At 42.7% G+C, this 22,575-nt stretch overlaps 1 protein-coding gene across 1 annotated transcript in view; it reads right to left on the bottom strand.

Annotated features, from left to right (window-relative positions):
* The window catches only part of vwa5b1 (von Willebrand factor A domain containing 5B1), a 264,352-nt gene that overhangs the window by 138,658 nt on the left and 103,119 nt on the right, over positions 1–22,575 (bottom strand). The window contains exons 9-12 of the mRNA XM_078239726.1: positions 20,913–21,115; positions 17,822–17,936; positions 4,552–4,737; positions 789–978 (exon numbers count right to left, since the gene is read on the bottom strand). Of these exons, the coding sequence (XP_078095852.1) occupies positions 789–978; positions 4,552–4,737; positions 17,822–17,936; positions 20,913–21,115 (694 nt within the window). The remainder of the gene's footprint in view (positions 1–788; positions 979–4,551; positions 4,738–17,821; positions 17,937–20,912; positions 21,116–22,575) is intronic.

Genomic DNA, 22,575 nt, shown 5'->3' with positions numbered 1-22,575 from the left:
TTGGGCCTGTACACATTGGAGTTTAGAGGAATGAGAGGTGACCTTATTGAGACATATTGGATTCTCGGGGGCTTGACAGGGTAGATGCTGAGAGATTATTTTGCCTTAAAGTAAAGTGAATTCATTAGTCTTAAGTAAGGCTTACATTAACACTGCAATGAAGTTACTGTGAAATTCTCTAGTCGCCACACTCTGGTACCTGTTTGGGTCAATGCACCTAACCAGCAAGTCTTTCAGGCTGTGGGAGAAAACCAGAGCACCTGGAGGAAACCCACGCAGACACGGGGAGAATGTGCAGACTCTGCACAGACAGTGACCCAAGCCAGGAATCGAACCTGGGTCCCTGGTGCTGTGAAGCAGCAGTGCTAAACACTGTGCCACCGTGCCGCCCTTGTGAGAAAGTCTAGGACCAGAGGACATAATCTCAGAGTAAGGGGGTTGCCCATTTAAGACAGAGATGAGGAGGAATTTCTTGTCTTAGATGGTCGTGGATACACGGATCCTTCTCTGCAGAGGGCTGTAAAGGCTGAGTCGTTAAGTATGTTTAAGGCTGAGATAGACAGATTTTTAATCAGTAAGGGAATAAAGGATTTTGGGACAGAAAGTGGAGCTGAGCATTATATCAAATAAGATCCATCATTGAATGGTGGAGCAGATCCAATAAGCCGAATGGCCTATGTCTGCGACTATGCCTAATAGATGCTATTACCATTAGAAATATCCATCTGGCATGATTCTTTAAACTTTAAATTCCAATTTAAGAAAAAGTCTGACCCCAGTCACGTTACCTTCTTTTTCCTGGTCCTCGTTAATATAGGTCACGTCTTGAGGTTGCTCATTCACGGAATCCACCACGGAATCTCTGTAGCTTCTCAAATTCTCAGAGTTTACCCGAACCGACTCCTCTTCTTGAGAATGGTAAAATACTGAACTGCTGGATTCCTGGGACCACATCGCGCTGTACCTACACTGTTTGTCCTCAAATAAATCAAGAAATAGCAACACTCAATCAGAGGCAAGTTACCACAGAAAGTCTTCCAGCTGTTGTGGCTTTAGCTCCAGTTCTGGAGGTGATTTCTGCTTCCTCAGTGTCTTTGTAATTCAAACCTTAGTTTTCACAGACTTTCATATTTGTTCGTCTTTACTTGAGTTTGACTAGCTTTCAGCGAAGGGGCAAGATGGGTTAGCGTGAAGGAAAGGGAAAGGTCTCCGGCAAGGCCATTCCTGCATTGTTCAGACACAGAGCACCGGCTAACTGGAGTAGGGAATGTCCATGGGAAATCTCATAGGCCAAGAGATTGAAATATAAAAAGGGGAAATGATGCACACAGCTGATCAAAGCTAACAGCAAATATCAGCATTGTCTTTCAAACCCCAGGACCTTGGCAAACTAACTTAATTTAACATTTCTGTAAAGTACCAAGGGACTGATGTATCACTTTAACATGCTGTCCCATTGGATGAGATACAAATTGCAGAAACCTATATTTCCAAACTGAAATGTTTATTAATAAAATAGTATCAGAATGTAAAAGATTTCATCAGCGCATCTGTCCCATGGTTGACATCCAAATAAAGCTCCCTTGTCTCATTGTGAATACTCTTAATCCTGTTTCACCATCAATTATTGGAAATCTCTGTCACTTCTTGCCATGATATTATGAATTAATTGAATAGTTAAACAGCCAGGAAGCATTGGCCCGGCCACGACACCCGTGAACGCAATCACTGTTTGTCTTCCTTTGTGACTGCCTGTCTTTGCTGACAGTTACTGCCCACAATATCTGCAAAATGTCAACTTCCAATTAAGTTGGAAAGGAAATATCTTACAGAAGGTAACTGAGCTTGTCCCAGCGTCTCAGAGAGATATGCATTTTCCCTGAAATTGGTACAATGGGCTGATTTTCCCGATGGGAGTGGGAAACAGTGGTGGGGACTCTTTCTGGATCATAAACTTGTGGCCCGTCCCCTCAATCACGGGGAAAACAATCAGACTTGGAGGTTTTGAATTGCGGGAGTAGAGATTTACCCTCAGGTGGCAGAGAAACAGGTCCCTGCGTGGTTAAAGGTGGCTGGCATAGCCTCAAGGCTGGAAGGCCAGTCAGCTCCCACTCACATTGAGAGAAGTTGCAGATGGCATCAGAGTGTAAATAACAAAACTCATTGATGCCGCAGGTCACCACTATGATGGAGTTGAGAGGGGCTGTGGAGGTCAGGGGTTAGGATTAGGGTCAGAGTTTGGAGCTCTCATACCCTGGCATCCAGGCCTTCCTAGTGGGCTGGTTCCCCCATCTCAGCCTAGACACCGGTACTAACTGCCTTGATCATTATGTTGGAAACTGAAGGCCAACTCAGCCTCTTTTAACTGGATTTAACAAGCGTAATCGGAAGTCCCACTCACCCCAAACATAAGTCGCTAAAATGGTAGAAACTGTCTGGAAACTGGCAACAGGGCTCCCACTCCAGCCCTCCCTCACTTTGCCCCTCCCCCATTCCACCCCTCCCCCACTCCACCCCTTCCCCACTCCAGCCCTCCTTCACTTTGCCCCTTCCCAAATCCGGCCCTCCTCCACTCCCACTCCAGCCCCCCCCCACTTTGCCCCTCCCCATATCCAGCCCTCCCCCACTCTACCCCTCCCCCACTCCACCCCTCCCCCACTCTACCCCACTCCCACTCCACCCCTCCCCCACTTCCACTCCACCCCTCCCCCACTCCATCCCTCCCCCACTCTTCTCCACCTCACTCTGTTAAATGAGAGCTACATAAACAGCTCTCTGCATAGGTTTCAGCGACTCCTTAAATACGTCTTTTCCCGTTGATCTTTTCCTTTTCTTTAGAACTGCACTCTTCCAGAATTAATTACCCATCTCTTTTACCTTTTAGAGTGGATTAAACATTTAATATCTTCAGGGGTATTGAGAAGATGCATGTGGAACAGATACTTCCTCTTGTGGGAGAATCTAGAACTAGGGGGTCATAGTTTAAAAACAAGTGACCACTCATTTAAGACAGAGATGTGGAGAATGTTTTTTCTCTCTGAGAGCAGTGAGTGTCTGGAACTCTCCTCCTCAAAAAGGCAGTGGAAACAGAGGCTTTAAATATTTTTAAGATAGAGTGAGATAGATTCTGGATTAACGAGGAGGTGAAAGGTTATCGGGGTGAAAGGCAGGAATATGGGGCTGAAATTACAATCAGATCAGCCATGGTCTTATTCAATGGTGGAGCAGGCTCGAGGGACCGAGTGGCCTACCTCTGTTCCGTTCATATGTCTGTTTGTTAAAACTCACTTTCTGCACCTTCCGTATGATACCTTTCCTTTGCACCTTAAATCTCTTCTTTCAAACCCTTAACAACCTATTGAACTCAATCATGTTCTGCCCCCATTGTTACCAACTTGCCTTGGATAGACATCTGTTTGTAGTGTTACTAGGCTCATTAACATATCAAATGCACTTGTTCAATTCACATAGTCATTCTGTCATAAAATCATAGAATCATGGAAACACTACAGTGCAGAAGGAGGCTATTTGGCCCATTGAGTCTGTACTGACAACAATCCCACCCAGGCCCTATCCCCGTAATCCCACATATTTACCCCGCTAATCCCTCTAACCTACGCATCCTGGGACATTGAGGACAATTTAGCATGGTCAATCCATCTAACCTGCACATCTTTGAACTGTGGGAGGAAACCGGAGCACCCGGAGGAAACCCATGCAGACACAGAGCAAACGTGCAGACTCCACACAGACAGTGACACAAGCCGGGAATCGAACCCAGGTCCCTGGCGCTTGAGGCAGCAGTGCTAACCACTGTGCCACCATGCCGCCCACTGTCCCTGCCTTAATTATCTTATTCACTTATTCCCAATTTAAAATATTTATTCAGAACATTACCAGAAAAATATTTCAATTTCTTGGCTTTATCTGATATTTTTATGACATTCACAGGGTCAAGTCCAACCTTTTGGATCAATATTGTACCAGGAAGTAGATTTAATATGTATATCAGCAACAAACAATGAACATTTTAGTCTCTTCCAACTATGCATTTCAGAGCTCACACACAGCTTAACATAACAATGGAGACTAAACCACGTTATCCATTGTGGACTGTAAATTGGGCGGCACGGTAGCACAGTGATTAGCACTGCTGCTTCACAGCTCCAGGGACCTGGGTTCGATTCCCGACTCGGGTCACTGTCTGTGTGGAGTTTGCACATTCTCCTCGTGTCTGCGTGGGTTTCCTCCGGGTGCTCCAGTTTCCTCCCACAGTCCAAAGATGTGCGGGTTAGGTTGATTGGCCATGCTAAAATTGCCCCTTAGTGTCCTGAGATGCGTAGGTTAGAGGGATTAGTGGGTAAAATATGTAGGGATATGGGGCTAGGGTCTGGGTGGGATTGTGGTCGGTGCAGACTCGATGGGCCGAATGGCCTCTTTCTGCACTGTAGGGTTCTATGATTAAATCTATGATTAAATTCAATCTGCCCAGTGCAAAGCTGACACAGTAAATAATATCACAACAACTAAATATAAGAAAATGTTACTTACTGATTTGAGGTTAGAATGATACCTTGAAGTGTCACACACAACACAGTATCCAATCAGTCTGTCCCCCGGGAACAAGTAACTTGGCTCCACTGGTGAAATGAGTACTTCAGTTGTTGCAGGAAAGAGCCATTCGATTGTGACATCGCTGAGGACAGGTGCCATTGCTTTCTTCAGGGAATTTACCATCTACCAAACAGAAAATTGCTTAATTATTCCGTTTGTCCATTCCAATTCTCTTCCCGCACCTAGTGGTGCACAAAGTCTGACTTTCGTCTGTTTCCATAGCTAGCTGTTCCTGGAACAAGTCATGGTCTATCACCAGAGGCTTATAGCTTGAGGGACACCATTCCAGATCAAACATGGCTGACCAGGAATTTATCCCATTCTTATCAACAGCGCTTGGCACGTTGGAAGGATTTTGAAGGTTAACACCCCACCTGTTTGGCCGCATTGTGAATGCACCTTCCTTGGCCATCAAGTCCTGGGGTGGGACTCGAACCCAGAGCTTCTGGCTCAGAGATAGGGACACTAACCCACTGTACCACCTATTTCCTTTGTCACTAAGGTTTAATTGACTTTTCTGCTCCTCTGTCTCACTCCCATTTTGAAATAGCCGCGAAAGCCAGGCCAGAGAGAGAAATATTAACTCAACCCGCTGGTCATTCCAGTGAGGAGCTTTTACACTGCTGCTCACATAAAGGGCCCGATTTTACTATTGCGCCACGCCCATTTTCGGGCGCGGAAACGTGGTAAAGTCGGGTGTGAGGTCATTATCGCGATCCGTGCCCATGTCCGCGCAGATTGCCACTTCACTGAGACCCAGGAATGGCCGCAATCCGATTCGCGCCCAAAATGGGTGCAACGACGATTTAAATGCATTTGCATGCATTTAAATTGAATTCATGAACTGCCCGTCCAACTCTATCAGCATTTCCCCCTTTAGCACCGCGTTTGCCAATCCGGAACCGCGCCGTAATGGACCTGCTAAATAAAAGTCTGAAAATGGGCGCTCCAGCTGCAGAAGAGTGAGTTCAGAGCTTCCAATGGCTCTCTGACTCAGATCAGTGGTGGGGAGGGGAGGAGGGAGGCGGGTCAGATCATTCTCTGGCGGGGGTGGGGGGGGGGGGAGGGGGCCGATCGTTGTCTGGTGGGGAGGGAGGAGGAGGCGGGTCAGACGTTCCTCTGGAGGGGAGGGGGAGTGAGGCCAGACCATCCTCTGGGGTGGGGGGATTGCGGCCAGTTCATTGTCGGGGGGGGGGGGGGGGGCGGGGGGGAGAAAGTGAGGCCAGATCGTTGTCTGGGGGGGGGGGAGTGAGGCCAGATCGTTGTCTGTGGGGGGGGTGGGGAGGAGGGAGGTGGGTAAGATGTATCTCGGGGGGGGGGGAGGCCCGATCGCTCACTGGTAGGGCGGGGGGGCAGATGGATCTCTGGTGGGGGGGGCAGATGGATCACTGGTGGGGGGGACAGATGGCTCTCTGGTGGGGGGGGGCAGATGGATCTCTGGTGGGGGGGCAGATGGATCTCTGGTGGGTGGCAGGGAGGTCCGCTGCCACTCTGCGGGCGATCGGTGGGGAGGGGGCAGTGGTGGCGATCGGTCTGGGTAGGTGGGGGGGTGAATAAGGGAGACAGTGATGTGTGTGGGTAGTGGGGGGGTGGATAAGGGGGACAGTGATGTGTGTGGGTAGTGGCGTGGGTGGATGAGGGGTACAGTGATGTGTGTGGGTAGTGGCGTGGGGGGATAAGGGGGACAGTGATGTGTGTGGGTAGTGGGGGGGTGGATAAGGGGTACAGTATAGTGTGTGGGTAGTGGCGTGGGTGGATGAGGGGTACAGTGATGTGTGTGGGTAGTGGGGGGGTGGATAAGGGGGACAGTGATGTGTGTGGGTAGTGGGAGGGGTGGATAAGGGGGCCAGTGATGTGTGTGGGTAGTGGGGGGATAAGGGGGACAGTGATGTGTGTGGGTAGTGGGGGGATAAGGGGGACAGTGATGTGTGTGGGTAGTGGGGGGGGTGGATAAGGGGGACAGTGATGTGTGTGGGTAGTGGGGGGGGGTGGATAAGGGGGACAGTGATGTGTGTGGGTAGTGGGGGTGGTGGATAAGGGGGCCAGTGATGTGTGTGGGTAGTGGGGGGGGGGAGATAAGGGGGACAGTGATGTGTGTGGGTAGTGGGGGTGGTGGATAAGGGGGCCAGTGATGTGTGTGGGTAGTGGGGGTGGTGGATAAGGGGGCCAGTGATGTGTGTGTATAGTGGGGGGGTGGATAAGGGGGACAGTGATGTGTGTGGGTAGTGGGGGGGGTGGATAAGGAGGACAGTGATGTGTGTGGGTAGTGGGGGGGGGGGTGGATAAGGGGTACAGTGATGTGTGTGGGTAGTGGGGGGGGGTGGATAAGGGGTACAGTGATGTGTGTGGGTAGTGGGGGGGGTGGATAAGGGGGACAGTGATGTGTGTGGGTAGTGGGGGGGGTGGATAAGGGGGCCAGTGATGTGTGTGGGTAGTGGGGGGGGGGTGGATAAGGGGGACAGTGATGTGTGTGGGTAGTGGGGGGGGTGGATAAGGGGGACAGTGATGTGTGTGGATAGTGGGGGCGTGGATAAGGGGGAGAGTGATATGTGTGGTTAGGGGGGGTGGATAAGGGGGACAGTGATGTGTGTGGATAGTGGGGGGGGGGTGGATAAGGGGGACAGTGATGTGTGTGGGTAGTGGGGGGGTGGATAAGGGGGACAGTGATGTGTGTGGGTAGTGGGGGGGGGGTGGTAAGGGGGCCAGTGATGTGTGTGGGTAGTGGGGGTGGTGGATAAGGGGGCCAGTGATGTGTGTGGGTAGTGGGGGTGGTGGATAAGGGGGCCAGTGATGTGTGTGGGTAGTGGGGGGGTGGATAAGGGGGCCAGTGATGTGTGTGGGTAGTGGGGGGGGGGTGGATAAGGGGGACAGTGATGTGTGTGGGTAGTGGGGGGAGGTTGGATAAGGGGGACAGTGATGTGTGTGGATAGTGGGGGCGTGGATAAGGGGGAGAGTGATGTGTGTGGTTAGGGGGGGTGGATAAGGGGGACAGTGATGTGTGTGGATAGTGGGGGGGGGGGTGGATAAGGGGGCCAGTGATGTGTGTGGGTAGTGGGGGTGGTGGATAAGGGGGCCAGTGATGTGTGTGGGTAGTGGGGGGGGTTGATAAGGGGGCCAGTGATGTGTGTGGGTAGTGGGGGGGTGGATAAGGGGGCCAGTGATGTGTGTGGGTAGTGGGGGTGGTGGATAAGGGGGCCAGTGATGTGTGTGGGTAGTGGGGGTGGTGGATAAGGGGGCCAGTGATGTGTGTGGGTAGTGGGGGTGGTGGATAAGGGGGCCAGTGATGTGTGTGCGCACCATTGCTCCTGCTTTTCGCTCCCGGGCCGCTTTCTCTGCTTTCTGCGGCCCGTGAGCGATCTGACACGGGCGCGCTTTTTCAAGTTTTTTTCTAACTGCGCATGCACAGTTCAGAGCTCCAATCGTTCCAGTCGCGCTAAGCCACGCCCACAGCGCGAATGGGACTGGAGATATTTTTTTCAGGCTGAGTGAGTACGGGGATGCCTGAAAGCAGATTTCCAAGTCGGATCTGCATTACGCCCAGATTCAGCACTTCAAATGAAAATGGTAAAATCGGGCCCGAAGTGTCAGAACCATTGACAGCAATCTGTATTTTTCAGGTTCTCATTTGGAATGTATTTATTGATCTATTGAAATGTATTTGATCGATTGGAGTGTATTTATTGATCTATTGAAATGTATTTGATCGATTGGTGTGTATTTATTGATCTATTGAAATGTATTTGATCGATTGGAGTGTATTTATTGATCTATTGAAATGTATTTGATCGATTGGAGTGTATTTATTGATCTATTGGCGTGTATTTGTTGATCCATTGGAGTGTATTAATTCATCTATTGGTGTCTATTTTTTGATCTATTGGAATGTATTGGAACTATTGGAGTGTATTTATTGATCTATTGGCGTGTATTTATTGATCTATTGGAATGTATTTATTGATCCATTGGAGTGTACTTATTGATCAATTGGAGTCTATTTGTTGATCTATTGGTGTCTATTTATTGATCTATTGGAGTGTATTTATTGATCTCTTGGAGTGTATTTATTGATCCATTGGAGTGTAGTTATTACTTTATTGGAGTGCATTTATTGATCCATTGGAGTGCATTTATTGATCCATTGGAGTGTATTAATTCATCTATTGGTGTCTATTTTTTGATCTATTGGAATGTATTGGAACTATTGGAGTGTATTTAATGATCTCTTGGAGTGTATTTATTGATCTGTTGGAGTGTATTTAGTGATCTATTGGAGCGTATTTATTGATCAATTGGAGTGTATTTATTGATCTATTGGAGTGTATTTAGTGATCTATTGGAGCGTATTTATTGATCAATTGGGGTGTATTTATTGATCTATTGGAATGTATTTATTGATCTATTGGAATGTATTTTTTGATCTATTGGAGCGTATTTATTGATCTTTTGGTGTCGATTTATTGATCCATTGGAATGTATTTATTGATCTATTGGTGCCTATTTATTGATCTATTGGAGCGTATTTATTGATCTTTTGGTGTCGATTTATTGATCCATTGGAATGTATTTATTGATCTATTGGTGCCTATTTATTGATCTATTGGAACGTATTTATTGATCTTTTGGTGTCGATTTATTGATCCATTGGAGTGTATTTATTGATCTATTGGAGTGTATTTATTGATCTATTGGAGTGTATTTATTGATCTATTGGTGCCTATTTATTGATCTATTGGAACGTATTTATTGATCTTTTGGTGTCGATTTATTGATCCATTGGAGTGTATTTATTGATCTATTGGTGTCTATTTATTGATCTATTGGTGTGTATTTAGTGACCTATTGGAGTGTATTTATTGATCTATTGGAGCATATTTATTGATCCATTGGAGTGTATTTGTTGATCTGTTGGAGTATATCGATTAATCGATTGGAATGCATTAATTGATCTCCTGGAATGTATTTATTGATTTATTGGAGCGTATTTGTTGATCTATTGGAGTGCATTTATTGATCTTTTGGTGTCGATTTATTGATCCATTGGAGTGTATTTATTGATCTATTGGCGTCTATTCATTGATCTATTGGAGTGTATTTATCGATCTATTGGAGTGCATTTATTGATCTGTTGAAGTGCATCGATTAATCTATTGGAGTGTATTTATTGATCCATTGGAGTGTATTTATTGATCTATTGGTGTCTATTTATTGATCTATTGGAGTGTACTTAGTCATTTATTGGAGTGTAATTATTGATCCACTGGAGTGTATTTATTGATCTATTGGAATGTATTTATTGATCCATTGGAGTGTATTTATTGATCTATTGATCTATTGGAATATATTTATTGATCTGTTGGAGTGTATCGATTAATCCATTGGAGTGTATTTATTGATCTATTGGTGTCTATTTATTGATCTATTGGAGCGGATTTATTGATCCATTGGAGTGTATTTATTGATCTATTGGTGTCTTTTTATTGATCTATTGGAGTGTATTTATTGATCTATTGGAGTGTAACTATTGATCCGTTGGAGTGTATCTATTGATCCATTGGAGCGTATTTATTGATCCATTGGAGTGTATTTATTGATGTATTGGTGTGTATTTAGTGACCTATTGGAGTGTATTTGTTGATCTTTTGGAGTCTATTTATTGATCAATTGGAGTGTATTTATTGGTCTATTGGAATGTATTTATTGTTCTATTGGTGTGAATTTATTGATCTATTGGACTGTAATTATTGATCCGTTGGAGTGTATTTATTGATCTATTGGTGTGTATTTAGTGACCTATTGGAGTGTATTTGTTGATCTTTGGAGTGCATTTATTGATCTTTTGGTGTCGATTTATTGATCCATTGGAGTGTATTTATTGATCTATTGGCGTCTATTCATTGATCTATTGGAGTGTATTTATCGATCTATTGGAGTGCATTTATTGATCTGTTGAAGTGCATCGATTAATCTATTGGAGTGTATTTATTGATCCATTGGAGTGTATTTATTGATCTATTGGTGTCTATTTATTGATCTATTGGAGTGTACTTAGTCATTTATTGGAGTGTAATTATTGATCCACTGGAGTGTATTTATTGATCTATTGGAATGTATTTATTGATCCATTGGAGTGTATTTATTGATCTATTGATCTATTGGAATATATTTATTGATCTGTTGGAGTGTATCGATTAATCCATTGGAGTGTATTTATTGATCTATTGGTGTCTATTTATTGATCTATTGGAGCGGATTTATTGATCCATTGGAGTGTATTTATTGATCTATTGGTGTCTTTTTATTGATCTATTGGAGTGTATTTATTGATCTATTGGAGTGTAACTATTGATCCGTTGGAGTGTATCTATTGATCCATTGGAGCGTATTTATTGATCCATTGGAGTGTATTTATTGATGTATTGGTGTGTATTTAGTGACCTATTGGAGTGTATTTGTTGATCTTTTGGAGTCTATTTATTGATCAATTGGAGTGTATTTATTGGTCTATTGGAATGTATTTATTGTTCTATTGGTGTGAATTTATTGATCTATTGGACTGTAATTATTGATCCGTTGGAGTGTATTTATTGATCTATTGGTGTGTATTTAGTGACCTATTGGAGTGTATTTGTTGATCTTTTGGAGTCTATTTATTGATCTATTGGAGTGTATTTATTGATCTATTGGAACATATTTATTGATCAATTGGAGGCTATTTATTGATCCATTGGAGTGTATTTATTGATATATTGGAGTGTGTTTATTGGTCTATTGGAGTCTATTTATTGATCCATTTGAGTGTATTTATTGGTCTGTTGGAGTGTATTTATTGATCTGTTGGAGTCTATTTATTGATCTATTGGAATGTATTTATTGATCTATTGGAGTGCGTTTATTGGTCTATTGGAGTCTATTTATTGATCCATTTGAGTGTATTTATTGGTCTGTTGGAGTGTATTTATTGATCTTTGGAATGTATTTATTGGGTATTTATTGATTTATTGGAACGTATTTATTGATCAATTGGAGTGAATTTATTGATCTATTGGAGTGTATTTATTGATCTATTGGAGTGTATTTATTGATCTATTGGAGTGTATTTATCGATCCATTGGAGTGTTTTTATTGATCTATTGGTCTCTAGTTATTGATCTATTGGAGTATATTTATTGATCAATTAGAGTGTATTTATTGATCTATTGGTGTCTATTTATTGATCTATTTGAGTGTATTTATTGGTCTGTTGGAGTGTATTTATTGATCTTTGGAACGTATTTATTGATCAATTGGAGTAAATTTATTGATCCATTGGAGTGTATTTATTGATCTATTGTAGTGTATTTATTGATCCATTGGAGTGTATTTATTGACCCATTGGATTGTTTCTATTGATCTATTGGTCTCTGTTTATTGATTGATCAGAATGTATTTATTGATCAATTGGAGTGTATTTAGTGATCTGTTGATGTGTATTTATTGATCTATTAGAACGTATTTCTTGACCTATTGGAGTGTAATTATTGATCCATTGGAGTGTATTTATTGATCCATTGGAGTGTATTTATTGATTTATTGCTGTCTATTTATTGATCTATTGGAGTGTATATATTGATCTATTGGAGTCTATTTATTGATCTTTTGGAGTGTTTACATTGATCTATTAGAGTCTATTTATTGATCCATTGGAATGTATTTATTGATCTGTTGGCGTGTATTTATTGATCGTTTGGAATGCATTTTTCTGGTCTATTGGAGTGTATTTGTTGATCTATTGGAATGTATTTATTGATCTATTGCAGCGTATTTATTGATCTATTGGAGTGTATTTATTGATCTGTTGGAGTGTATTTATTGATCTATTGGAACGTATTTATTGATCTATTGGAGTCTATTTATTGATCTATTGGAAGGCATTTATTGGTCTTTTGGTGTGCAGTTATTCGTCTCTTGGAGTGTATTTATTGATCTATTGGAATGTATTTATTGATCTATTGGAGTGTATTTATTGATCCATTGGAGTGTATTTATTGGTCTGTTGGAGTGTATTTATTGATCTTTGGAATGTATTTATTGGTCTATTGGTGTGTATTTATTGATCTATTGGAACGTACGTATTGATCAATTGGAGTGTATTTATTGATCTATTGTAGTGTATTTATTGATCTGTTGGAGTGTATTTATTGATCTGTTGGAGTGTATTTATTGATCTGTTGGAGTCTATTTATTGATCTATTGGAGTGTATTTATTGATCTATTGGAGTCTATTTATTGATCTATTGGAGTGTATTTATTGATCTATTGGAGTGTATTTATTGATCTATTGGTGTCTATTTATTGATCTATTTGAGTGTATTTATTGATCTGTTGGAGTGTATTTATTGATCTTTGGAACATATTTATTGATCAATTGGAGTGTATTTATTGATTTATTGGAATGTATTTATTGATCAATTGGAGTGAATTTATTGATCTATTGGAGTGTATTTGTTGATCCATTGGAGTGTATTTATTGAGCCATTGGAGAGTTTTTATTGATCCATTGGTCTCTATTTGTTGATCTATCGGAATGTATTTATTGATCAATTGGAGTGTATTTATTGATCTATTGGAATGTATTTATTGATCTATTGGAGTATATTTATTGATCAATTGGAGTGCATTTATTGATCTATTGGAATGTATTTATTGATCTATTGGAGTATATTTATTGATCAATTGGAGTGTATTTATTGATCGATTGGAATGTATTTATTGATCTATTGGAGTATATTTATTGATCAATTGGAGTGTATTTATTGATCTATTGGTCTCTATTTATTGATCTATCGGGAAGGTGGTAAAAGAGGGGGAGGTGTGGCATTGTTAGTCAAGGACAGTATTACAGTGGCAGAAAGGACATTTGATGAGGACTCGTCTACTGAGGTAGTTTGGGCTGAGGTTAGAAACAGGAAAGGAGAGGTCACCCTGTTGGGATTTTTTTATAGACCTCCAAAAAGTTCCAGAGATGTAGGGGAAACGACTACAAAGATGATTCTGGATAGGAGCGAAAGTAACAGGGTAGGTGTTCTGGGGGACTTTAACTTTACAAATATTGACTGGAAAACCTATAGTTCGAGTACTTTAGAGGGGTCAGTTTTTATCCAACGTGTGCAGGAAGGCTTCCTGACACAGTATGTAGATAGACCAACAAGAAACGAGGCCACATTGGATTTGGTACTGGGTAATGAACCAGGCCAGGTGTTAGATTTGGAGGTAGGTGAGCACTTTGGTGACAGTGACCACAATTCGATTACATTTACCTTAGCAATGGAAAGCGATAGGTATATACCAAAGGGCAAGAGTTATAGCTGAGGGAAAGGAAATTATAGTGCGATTAGGCGAGATTTAGGTGGCATAGGTTGGGGAAGGAAACTGCAGGGGATGGACACAATTGTAATGTGGAACTTGTTCAAGGAACAGCTACTACGTGTGCTTGATAAATATGTACCTGTCAGGCAGGGAGGAAGCAGTCGTGTGAGGGAACCGTGGTTTACTAAGGAGGTTGAATCTCTTGTGAAGAGGAAGAAGGAGACTTATGTTAAGATGAGACGTGAAGGCTCAGTTAGAGCACTTGAGAGTTACAAGTTAGCCAGGAAGGACCTAAAGAAAGAGTTAAGAAGAGCCAGGAGGGGACATGAGAAGTCTTTGGCAGGTAGGATCAAGGAAAACCCTAAAGCTTTCTATAGGTATGTCAGGAGTAAAAGAATGACGAGGGTAAGATTAGGGCCAGTCAAGGACAGTAGTGGGAAGTTGAGCGTAGAGTCTGATGAGATGGAAGAGGCACTAAATGAATATTTTACGTCGGTATTCACACAGGAGAGGGACAGTGTTGTTGAGGGGAGTACTGAGATGCAGGCTGTTGGACTGGACGGGATTGAGGTTCATAAGAAGGAGGTGTTAGCAATTCTGGAAAGGGTAAAAATAGATAAGTCCCCTGGGCCAGATGGGATTTATCCTAGAATTCTCTGGAAGGCTAGAGAGGAGATTGGTGAGCCTTTGGCTTTGATCTTTGTGTAGTCATTGTCTATAGGAACAGTGCCAGAAGACTGGAGGATAGCCAATGTTGTTCCCTTGTTCAAGAAGGGGAGTAGGGACAGCCCTGGTAATTATAGACCGGTGAGCCTTACTTCTATTGTGGGCAAAGTTTTGGAAAGGATTATAAGAGATAGGATTTATAATCACCTGGAAAGGAATAATTTGATTAGGGATAGTCAGCACGGTTTTGTGAAGGGTAGGTCGTGCCTCACAAACCTTATTGAGTTCTTTGAGAAGGTGACCAAAGAGGTGGATGAGGGTAAAGCTGTTGATGTGGTGTATATGGATTTCAGCAAAGCGTTTGATAAGGTTCCCCGTGGTAAGCTTTTGCAGAAAATACGGACACATGGGATTGAGGGTGATTTAGTGGTTTGGATCAGGAATTGGCTAGCTGGAAGAAAACAGAGGGTGGTGGTTGATGGGAAATATTCATCCTGGAGTTCAGTTACTAGTGGTGTACCGCAAGGATCTGTTTTGGGGCCACTGTTGTTTGTCATTTTTATTAATGACCTGGATGAGGGCGTAGAAGGATGGATTAGTAAATTTGCGGATGACACTAAAGTCGGTGGAGTTGTAGACAGTGCGGAGGGAAGTGGCAGGTTACAGAGGGACATAGATAAGCTGCACAGCTGGGCTGAGACGTAGCAAATGGAGTTTAATGCGGAAAAGTGTGAGGTGATTCACTTTGGAAGGAGTAACAGGAATACAGAGTACTGGGCTAATGGTAAGATATTTAGTAGTGTGGATGAACAGAGGGATCTGGATGTCCATGTGCATAGATCCCTGAAAGTTGGCACCCAGGTTGATAGGGTTGTTAAGAAGGCATACGGTGTGTTAGCTTTTATTGGTAGAGGGATTGAGTTTCGGAGCCAGGAGGTCATGCTGCAACTGTACAAAACTCTGGTGCGGCTGCACTTGGAGTATGGCGTACAGTTCTGGTCGCCGTATTATAGGAAAGATGTGGAAGTGTTGGAAAGGGTGCAGAGGAGATTTACCAGGATGTTGCCTGGTATGGTGGGAAAATCGTATGAGGAAAGGCTGAGGGCTTTGAGGTTGTTTTCGTTAGAGAGAAGAAGGTTAAGAGGTGACTTAATAGAGGCATACAAGATGATCAGAGGATTAGATAGGGTGGACAGTGAGAGCCTTTTTCCTCGGATGGTGATGGCTAACACAAGGGGACATAGCTTTAAATTGAGGGTTGAGAGATTTAGGACAGATGTTAGAGGTAGGTTCTTTACTCAGAGTAGTAAGGGCGGGGAATGTCCTGCCTGCAGCAGTAGTGGACTCGTCAACATTAAGAGCATTCAAATGGTTATTGGATAAACATATGGATGATATTGGAATCGTGTAGATTAGAGTGGCTTTAGATTGGTTTCACTGGCCGGCGCAACATCAAGGGCCGACGGGCCTGTACTACGCTGTAATGTTCTATGTTCTATTTATTGATCTATTGGAGTGTATTCATTAATCTAGTGGTGTCTATTTAGTGATCCATTGGAGTGTATTTATTGATCTATTGGAGTGTATTTATTGATCTATTGGAGTGTATTCATTAATCTAGTGGTGTCTATTTAGTGATCCATTGGAGTGTATTTATTGATTTATTGGTGTCTATTTATTGATCTGTTGGAGTGTATTTATTGATCTGTTAGAGTGTATTTATTGATCTGTTGGTGTCTATTTTTTGATCTATTGGAATGTATTTATTAATCCATTGGAGTGTATTTATTGATCTATTGGAGTGTATTCATTGATCCATTGGAGTGTATTTATTGATCTATTGGTGTCTATTTATTGATCTATTGGAATGTATTTATTGATCTATTGGAGTATATTAATTGATCAATTGGAGTGTATTTATTGATCTATTGGTCTCTATTTATTGATCTATTGGCATGTATTTATTGAACTATTGACATGTATTTATTGATCTATTGGAATGTATTTATTGATCTATTGGAGTGTATTTATTGATCTATTGGAGTTTATTTATTGATTTATTGGCGTGTATTTATTGATCTATTGGAGTGTATTTATTGATCGATTAGAGTGTATTCATAGATCTATTGGAGTGTATTTATTGGTCCATTGGAGTGTATTTATTGATCTTTTGGAGTGTATTTATTGATCTATTGGAATGTATTTATTGATCTATTGGAGTGTATTTATTGATCTATTGGATGTATTTATTGATCTATTGGAGTGTGTTTATTGGTCTATTGGAGTCTATTTATTGATTCACTGGAGTGTATTTATTGATCTGTTGGAGTGTTTTTATTGATCGATTGGAGTGTATTTATTGATCGATTGGAGTGTATTTACTGCTCGACTGGAATGAATTTTTTGATCCATTGGAGCGTATTTATTGATCTATTGGAGTCTATTTATTAGGGGTCGCAAAGCTTGCTAGTGATCGAGCTAGCCAACAATTGGGAGTGCGGAGCCACTGCACATGCACAGATCTCGGCGCTGACAGATCTCCGCACTGACAGATCAGCGCTGATAGATCTCGGTGCTGACAGATCGGCACGTGTGCAATGGCCCACTCAGTGCGCTGTTTCCAGTCTCTCCAGCAAGAATAGGCCCTGCCCCCTGAAATTTAATGATATTCACACTGGGGGTCTCTGCAGTGCACAGAGTGTGGGAAATTCTTCTCTGAACTCCCACTGAAAAAACCAGCGTGAAATAGTCCAGTTTTCACACAAATTCGACACTTAGAATTTTTTAGAGAGAATTCCAGCCACAGTCTGGCATTGCCCCCAACATACTGATTCAGTTACTGCCCTCCATATAACACACACACACACCCACACACACACCCACACACCAAATGTCACTCACTCCTCTCCATGCACAGAGTTACTCACTCCCCCACACCCACATACATGTGCACGCACACTCTCCCCCACATACACACTTCCTCAAGCCAGATGTTCCGGGCCAGATGTGACATATTTAACAACCTACACTTTTTTGTTAGAACTCACTTGTTCCAAAATTCCAAATGTTAAAATCTTAAATTAATATGTTTGCCAGTGCGGAATCTATTTTGACTGAATCACCAGATTGCTTCCACTGACTTTAAGCTACAGTTAAATCATTCTCAGTAAATGTTTGTAATGTATCTGTTTTGTACCTTTGGCTGTAACCTCTCCCCTTCAGCAAGAAATTCTGCTGCTCCTTTAGACGCAGAAGCTAATCCCAGAACTAGTCTTCTGCAAGCATTTTGTCCAATTCCAAAACTATAGCACCTGTGGTGAAAGGACAGTGTGAATGTTATTTGAAAAATAAACCCAATCGTACAGGCAATGCAATTGCAGCATTTTCATTCCCTAAACATCCGTCACTCTGACAGAAATCAAAATGGAGTGGAAATGAAAGATCCAACGCTTCCAATTCCCATGTACAATAATGAAATATTACCAAAGGCAAAATCCAAATGAATTATTCTGCTATAAACAACACTATTTGTAGTGATAAGAAACATAGAAACATAGAAAAACTACAGCACAAACAGGCCCTTCGGCCCCACAAGTTGTGCCGAACACATCCCTACCTTCTAGGCCTACCTATAACCCTCCATCCTATTAAGTCCCATGTACTCATCCAGGAGTCTCTTAAAAGTCCCTATTGAGTTTGCCTCCACCACCACTGACGGCAGCCGATTCCACTCGCCCACCACCCTCTGTGTGAAAAACTTCCCCCTAACATTTCCCCTGTACCTACCCCCCAGCACCTTAAACCTGTGTCCTCTCGTAGCAGCCATTTCCACCCTGGGAAGAAGCCTCTGAGAGTCCACCCGATCTATGCCTCTCAACATCTTATATACCTCTATTAGGTCTCCTCTCATCCTACGTCTCTCCAAGGAGAAAAGACCAAGCTTCCTCAGCCTATCCTCATAAGGCATGCCACTCAATCCAGGCAACATCCTTGTAAATCTCCTCTGCACCCTTTCAATCATTTCCACATCCTTCCTGTAATGAGGCGACCCGAACTGAGCACAGTACTCCAAGTGGGGTCTGACGATGGTCTTATATAGCTGCATCATTATCCCCGGACTCCTAAACTCAATCCTTCGATTGATAAAGGCCAGCACACCATACGCCTTCTTAACCACCTCCTCCACCTGCAGGGCCAATTTTAGAGTCCTATGGACCCGGAAAAATTCACATATATTGTCACGATGACTGTATTTGTGCATTAATTATATCAACCCGTATCAATCAGCGAACCAAACATATTTACAAGGACTTCTAAAGGCAAGGGAAGACAATGACCAAATGTGGCTGCCACAAGTCACCAGATTACTGGAATTGTAAACTGACAGCTTCCTCTATGGCAATAATATCCTTTCTGAGGTAAGGGAACCAAAACTGCACACAGTACTCCAAGCTCCTATACAATTGAAGCAAAACTTCACTTTTCCTGTTCTTAAATCCTCTTGTGATAATGACTAACATTCCATTAGCCATCCCAATAGCTTGCTGCACTTACATGTTAGCCTTCAGTGACTTATGGACAAGGACCTCGGTGCCTTTGTACATCTATACTTTCTAATTTCTTATCATTTAGGAAATACTCTGCACATCTTCCTCCTACCAAAATCGATGACCTCACAGTTTTCCACATTATATTGCCTCTGCCATGTTCTTGCCCACTCACTAAGTTTGTTTAAATCCTCCTGTAGCCTTCTGAAAATCCAAATATATTACATCTATTGACTCTCCTTTATCAATTTGTTAGTAACATTCCCAAAAAACTCCAACAAGTTCAGCAAACATGATTTTCCATTTGAAAATCCTTGTTGACTCTGCCCAATCAGCTCATGGCTGTCCAAGTATTCATTTATTACATCCTTTAGAATAGATTCTAGTATTTTCCCTGCCACTAACAGGTTCGTAGTTTCCTGTTTTCTCTCTCCCTTCACCGTAGGGTGACATTTGCTACCTTCCAATCTTCTGGAACCATTCCAGAATCTATAAATTATTGGAAGATGGTCACCAATGCATCCACTATCTCCATAGCAACCTCTTTCAATAAACTGGGATGCATAACATCAGGTGCTGGGGAATATCAACATTCCGTCCCATTAATTTTTCCAATACAACCTTCTTACTTGCTGAATTCTCCCTCAGTGTACCTGACCAGGTGCCCGAGTGTGACGACTAGAGGATTTTCACAATAACTTCATTGCAGTGTTAATGTCAGCCAGCTTGTGACACTAATAAATAAACTGAAAAACTTGCTTATACTAATTTTCTTCCCCTCCGCATTCTCCCTATTCCCTTGGATCGCTACCTCTGGGAGATTTCCTGTATTGTCCTCAGTGAAAACAGACGTAATCATTTAGCTTCCCTGGTATTTCTCTATCTCCCATTATATATTCTCCTGGCTCTGTCTGATTTCTTCTTTTAAGATTTACCTTCCTTTTCTTTTAATCTTATATAATCCTTAACTTCTTTTGTAAGCCATGGTCGACTGGCTTTTTTTGCATGTTAATTAGATACTGATGGAATGCCAGTGGGTGCCAGTGTGCTGCAGGGATATGGATGGAATGCCAGTGGGTGCCAGTATGCTGCAGGGACATGGATGGAATGCCAGTGGGTGCCAGTGTACTGCAGGCACATGGATGGAATGTCAGTGGGTGCCAGTGTGCTGCAGGGATATGGATGGAATGCCAGTGGGTGCCAGTGTGCTGCAGGGATACGGATGGAATGCCAGTGGGTGCCAGTGTGCTGCAGGCACATGGATGGAATGTCAGTGGGTGCCAGTGTGCTGCAGGGATATGGATGGAATGCCAGTGGGTGCCAGTGTGCTGCAGGGATATGGATGGAATGCCAGTGGGTGCCAGTGTACTGCAGGCACATGGATGGAATGTCAGTGGGTGCCAGTGTGCTGCAGGGATATGGATGGAATGCCAGTGGGTGCCAGTGTGCTGCAGGGATATGGATGGAATGCCAGTGGGTGCCAGTGTGCTGCAGGGATATGGATGGGTGTTGACGGCTCCCAATGAAATGGGTGACAGGAGATTCCTCTCAAGAATAAGAAACAGCATGGACCAGTCGGGCTGAATGGCCTGTTATTTTCCTGTAAAGTTTCTATGCAATAGAGTTTTGATGGAAACCTTTTACAAATAAAAACATTGCTTTCGCTCTTGTTCAGCAGTTGAAAATAAATGACAAATTTGCAACATTCAGATCGATTCAAGCTGTACCTTTGTCTATTACCTGCTCGAACGTGCATGGTTGCGGATCAGTTCTATGACTGTCCCAGTGTTACTGACAGAACCATCAGTCAACACAAACAGCAGCCGGGGGTGACCTCGCTGTAACGGCTGCCGGAAGATCCAATTTAAAGGTGCAAGTAAATTTGTTCCTCCCATATCAGCCCTGATCTTTCTGATATAGTCGCAGGCTGCAGTCAATGTCTCCTGCAAGCATTTAGTTTAAAACATTACAATTAAAAGCTATGGAATTTTAACATTTCTAATTACCTGTTATTTAATGTCAAATATTAGGTTCAAGCTGCAAGGGTGTTTTTATAAGCACCCGTTGTTTCCATGGCGACAAAATAAAGCAACTTCAAGGCATCAGATCAATGGAAGGAATTTGGAGCAATGAGGCCCAGCCAAAGAACAGCAGCAGCAGCAATGTTTAATTGGAACTGATGAAAGCTTTGCTTTGGAGTGTGTGGGTGGACAGTTAGCGGCTTGTGTTCACTTCACGTTGCCATGGCTTCCTGCCAACCGGTTGTCAGAGTGAGGATGAATATCATCAGCTTTCTGCCCATTGGGAGGGGGATAGACAAACCAACATTGTTTATCTAATAATTAATTCACCCCCCCCCCCCCATTGGGTGGCTGCAACAGCTTTCAGATCTATCATTGCTCCAGTCTCCCAATCAGACAGGATCTTTAGATTAAACAGCCTCCGAGGTGCAGAAAGAGATTGTTAAAAACTTGCAGCAAATATTAAGATGAAGGGTGGAGCCAGAGAGAGAAAGAAAAACAGTTTCTCATTGTTAGTTTTTATTTGATTTCCAGCTAATTTTTGTACAGAATATATTTAGTGTCATTCATAAAACACCTTCAGATTGCCGGTTAAAGCAAATATCATTCCATAACAAAAATCAATTTCAAAGGGACTTCTAATCCGAGACCTTTAACTTCACAACTTAACAACTCACAAAACTAAACCTCACTTGTTATTTTTATTTGGGTTTTGGGATGGAACAATGTCAGGAATGAGCAGGAAAGCGCTCGATAATCAGCCGTGATCATGTTGAATGGAGCAGGATTGATATGCCGAATAGTCTCCTCCTGCACCTATTTCTGATGTTCTAACCATACAAAAATTACAGCACAGAAGGAGGCTATTCAGCCCAACTTGTCCATGCCAGTCCCAGGACACCCAGGTGCCCTTTCTAATGCCACCTTCCTGCACCTGGCCCATAGCCCTGTAGCTTACAAAATTTAAGGTGCAGATCCAGGTACTTTTGAAAAGAGTTTAGGGTCTCTGCCTCCACCACCACCTCGGGCAGTGAATTCCAGATACCCACCACCCTCTCCGTAAAAAAGTTCATCCTCACGTCCCCTCTACACCTTCTGCCACTTATCTTGAAACTATGTCCCCGGTTTTAGAATTCTGCATCCAGGGAAACAATTTTATCCTGCCCTCTCTATCTTTTCCCCTCATAATTTTGTACACCTCCATCAAGTCACCCCTCAACTTTCTTTGTTCCAAGGGAAATAACCCCAAACTATCCAATCTCTCCTCATAGCTACACTTTTCCAGCCCTGGCAACATTCCTGTAAACCTCCTCTGCTCTCTCTCCAGAGCAATTACATCCTTCCTGTAATGTGGTGACCAGAACTGCACACAATACTCCAGT

The sequence above is a fragment of the Mustelus asterias genome, chromosome 22 (genome assembly GCF_964213995.1).
Source record: "Mustelus asterias chromosome 22, sMusAst1.hap1.1, whole genome shotgun sequence".
NCBI classification, from domain to species: Eukaryota; Metazoa; Chordata; class Chondrichthyes; order Carcharhiniformes; family Triakidae; genus Mustelus; species Mustelus asterias.
The sequence above is the reverse complement of the archived record's forward strand: the minus strand, read 5'-3'. Positions and strand labels throughout refer to the sequence as shown.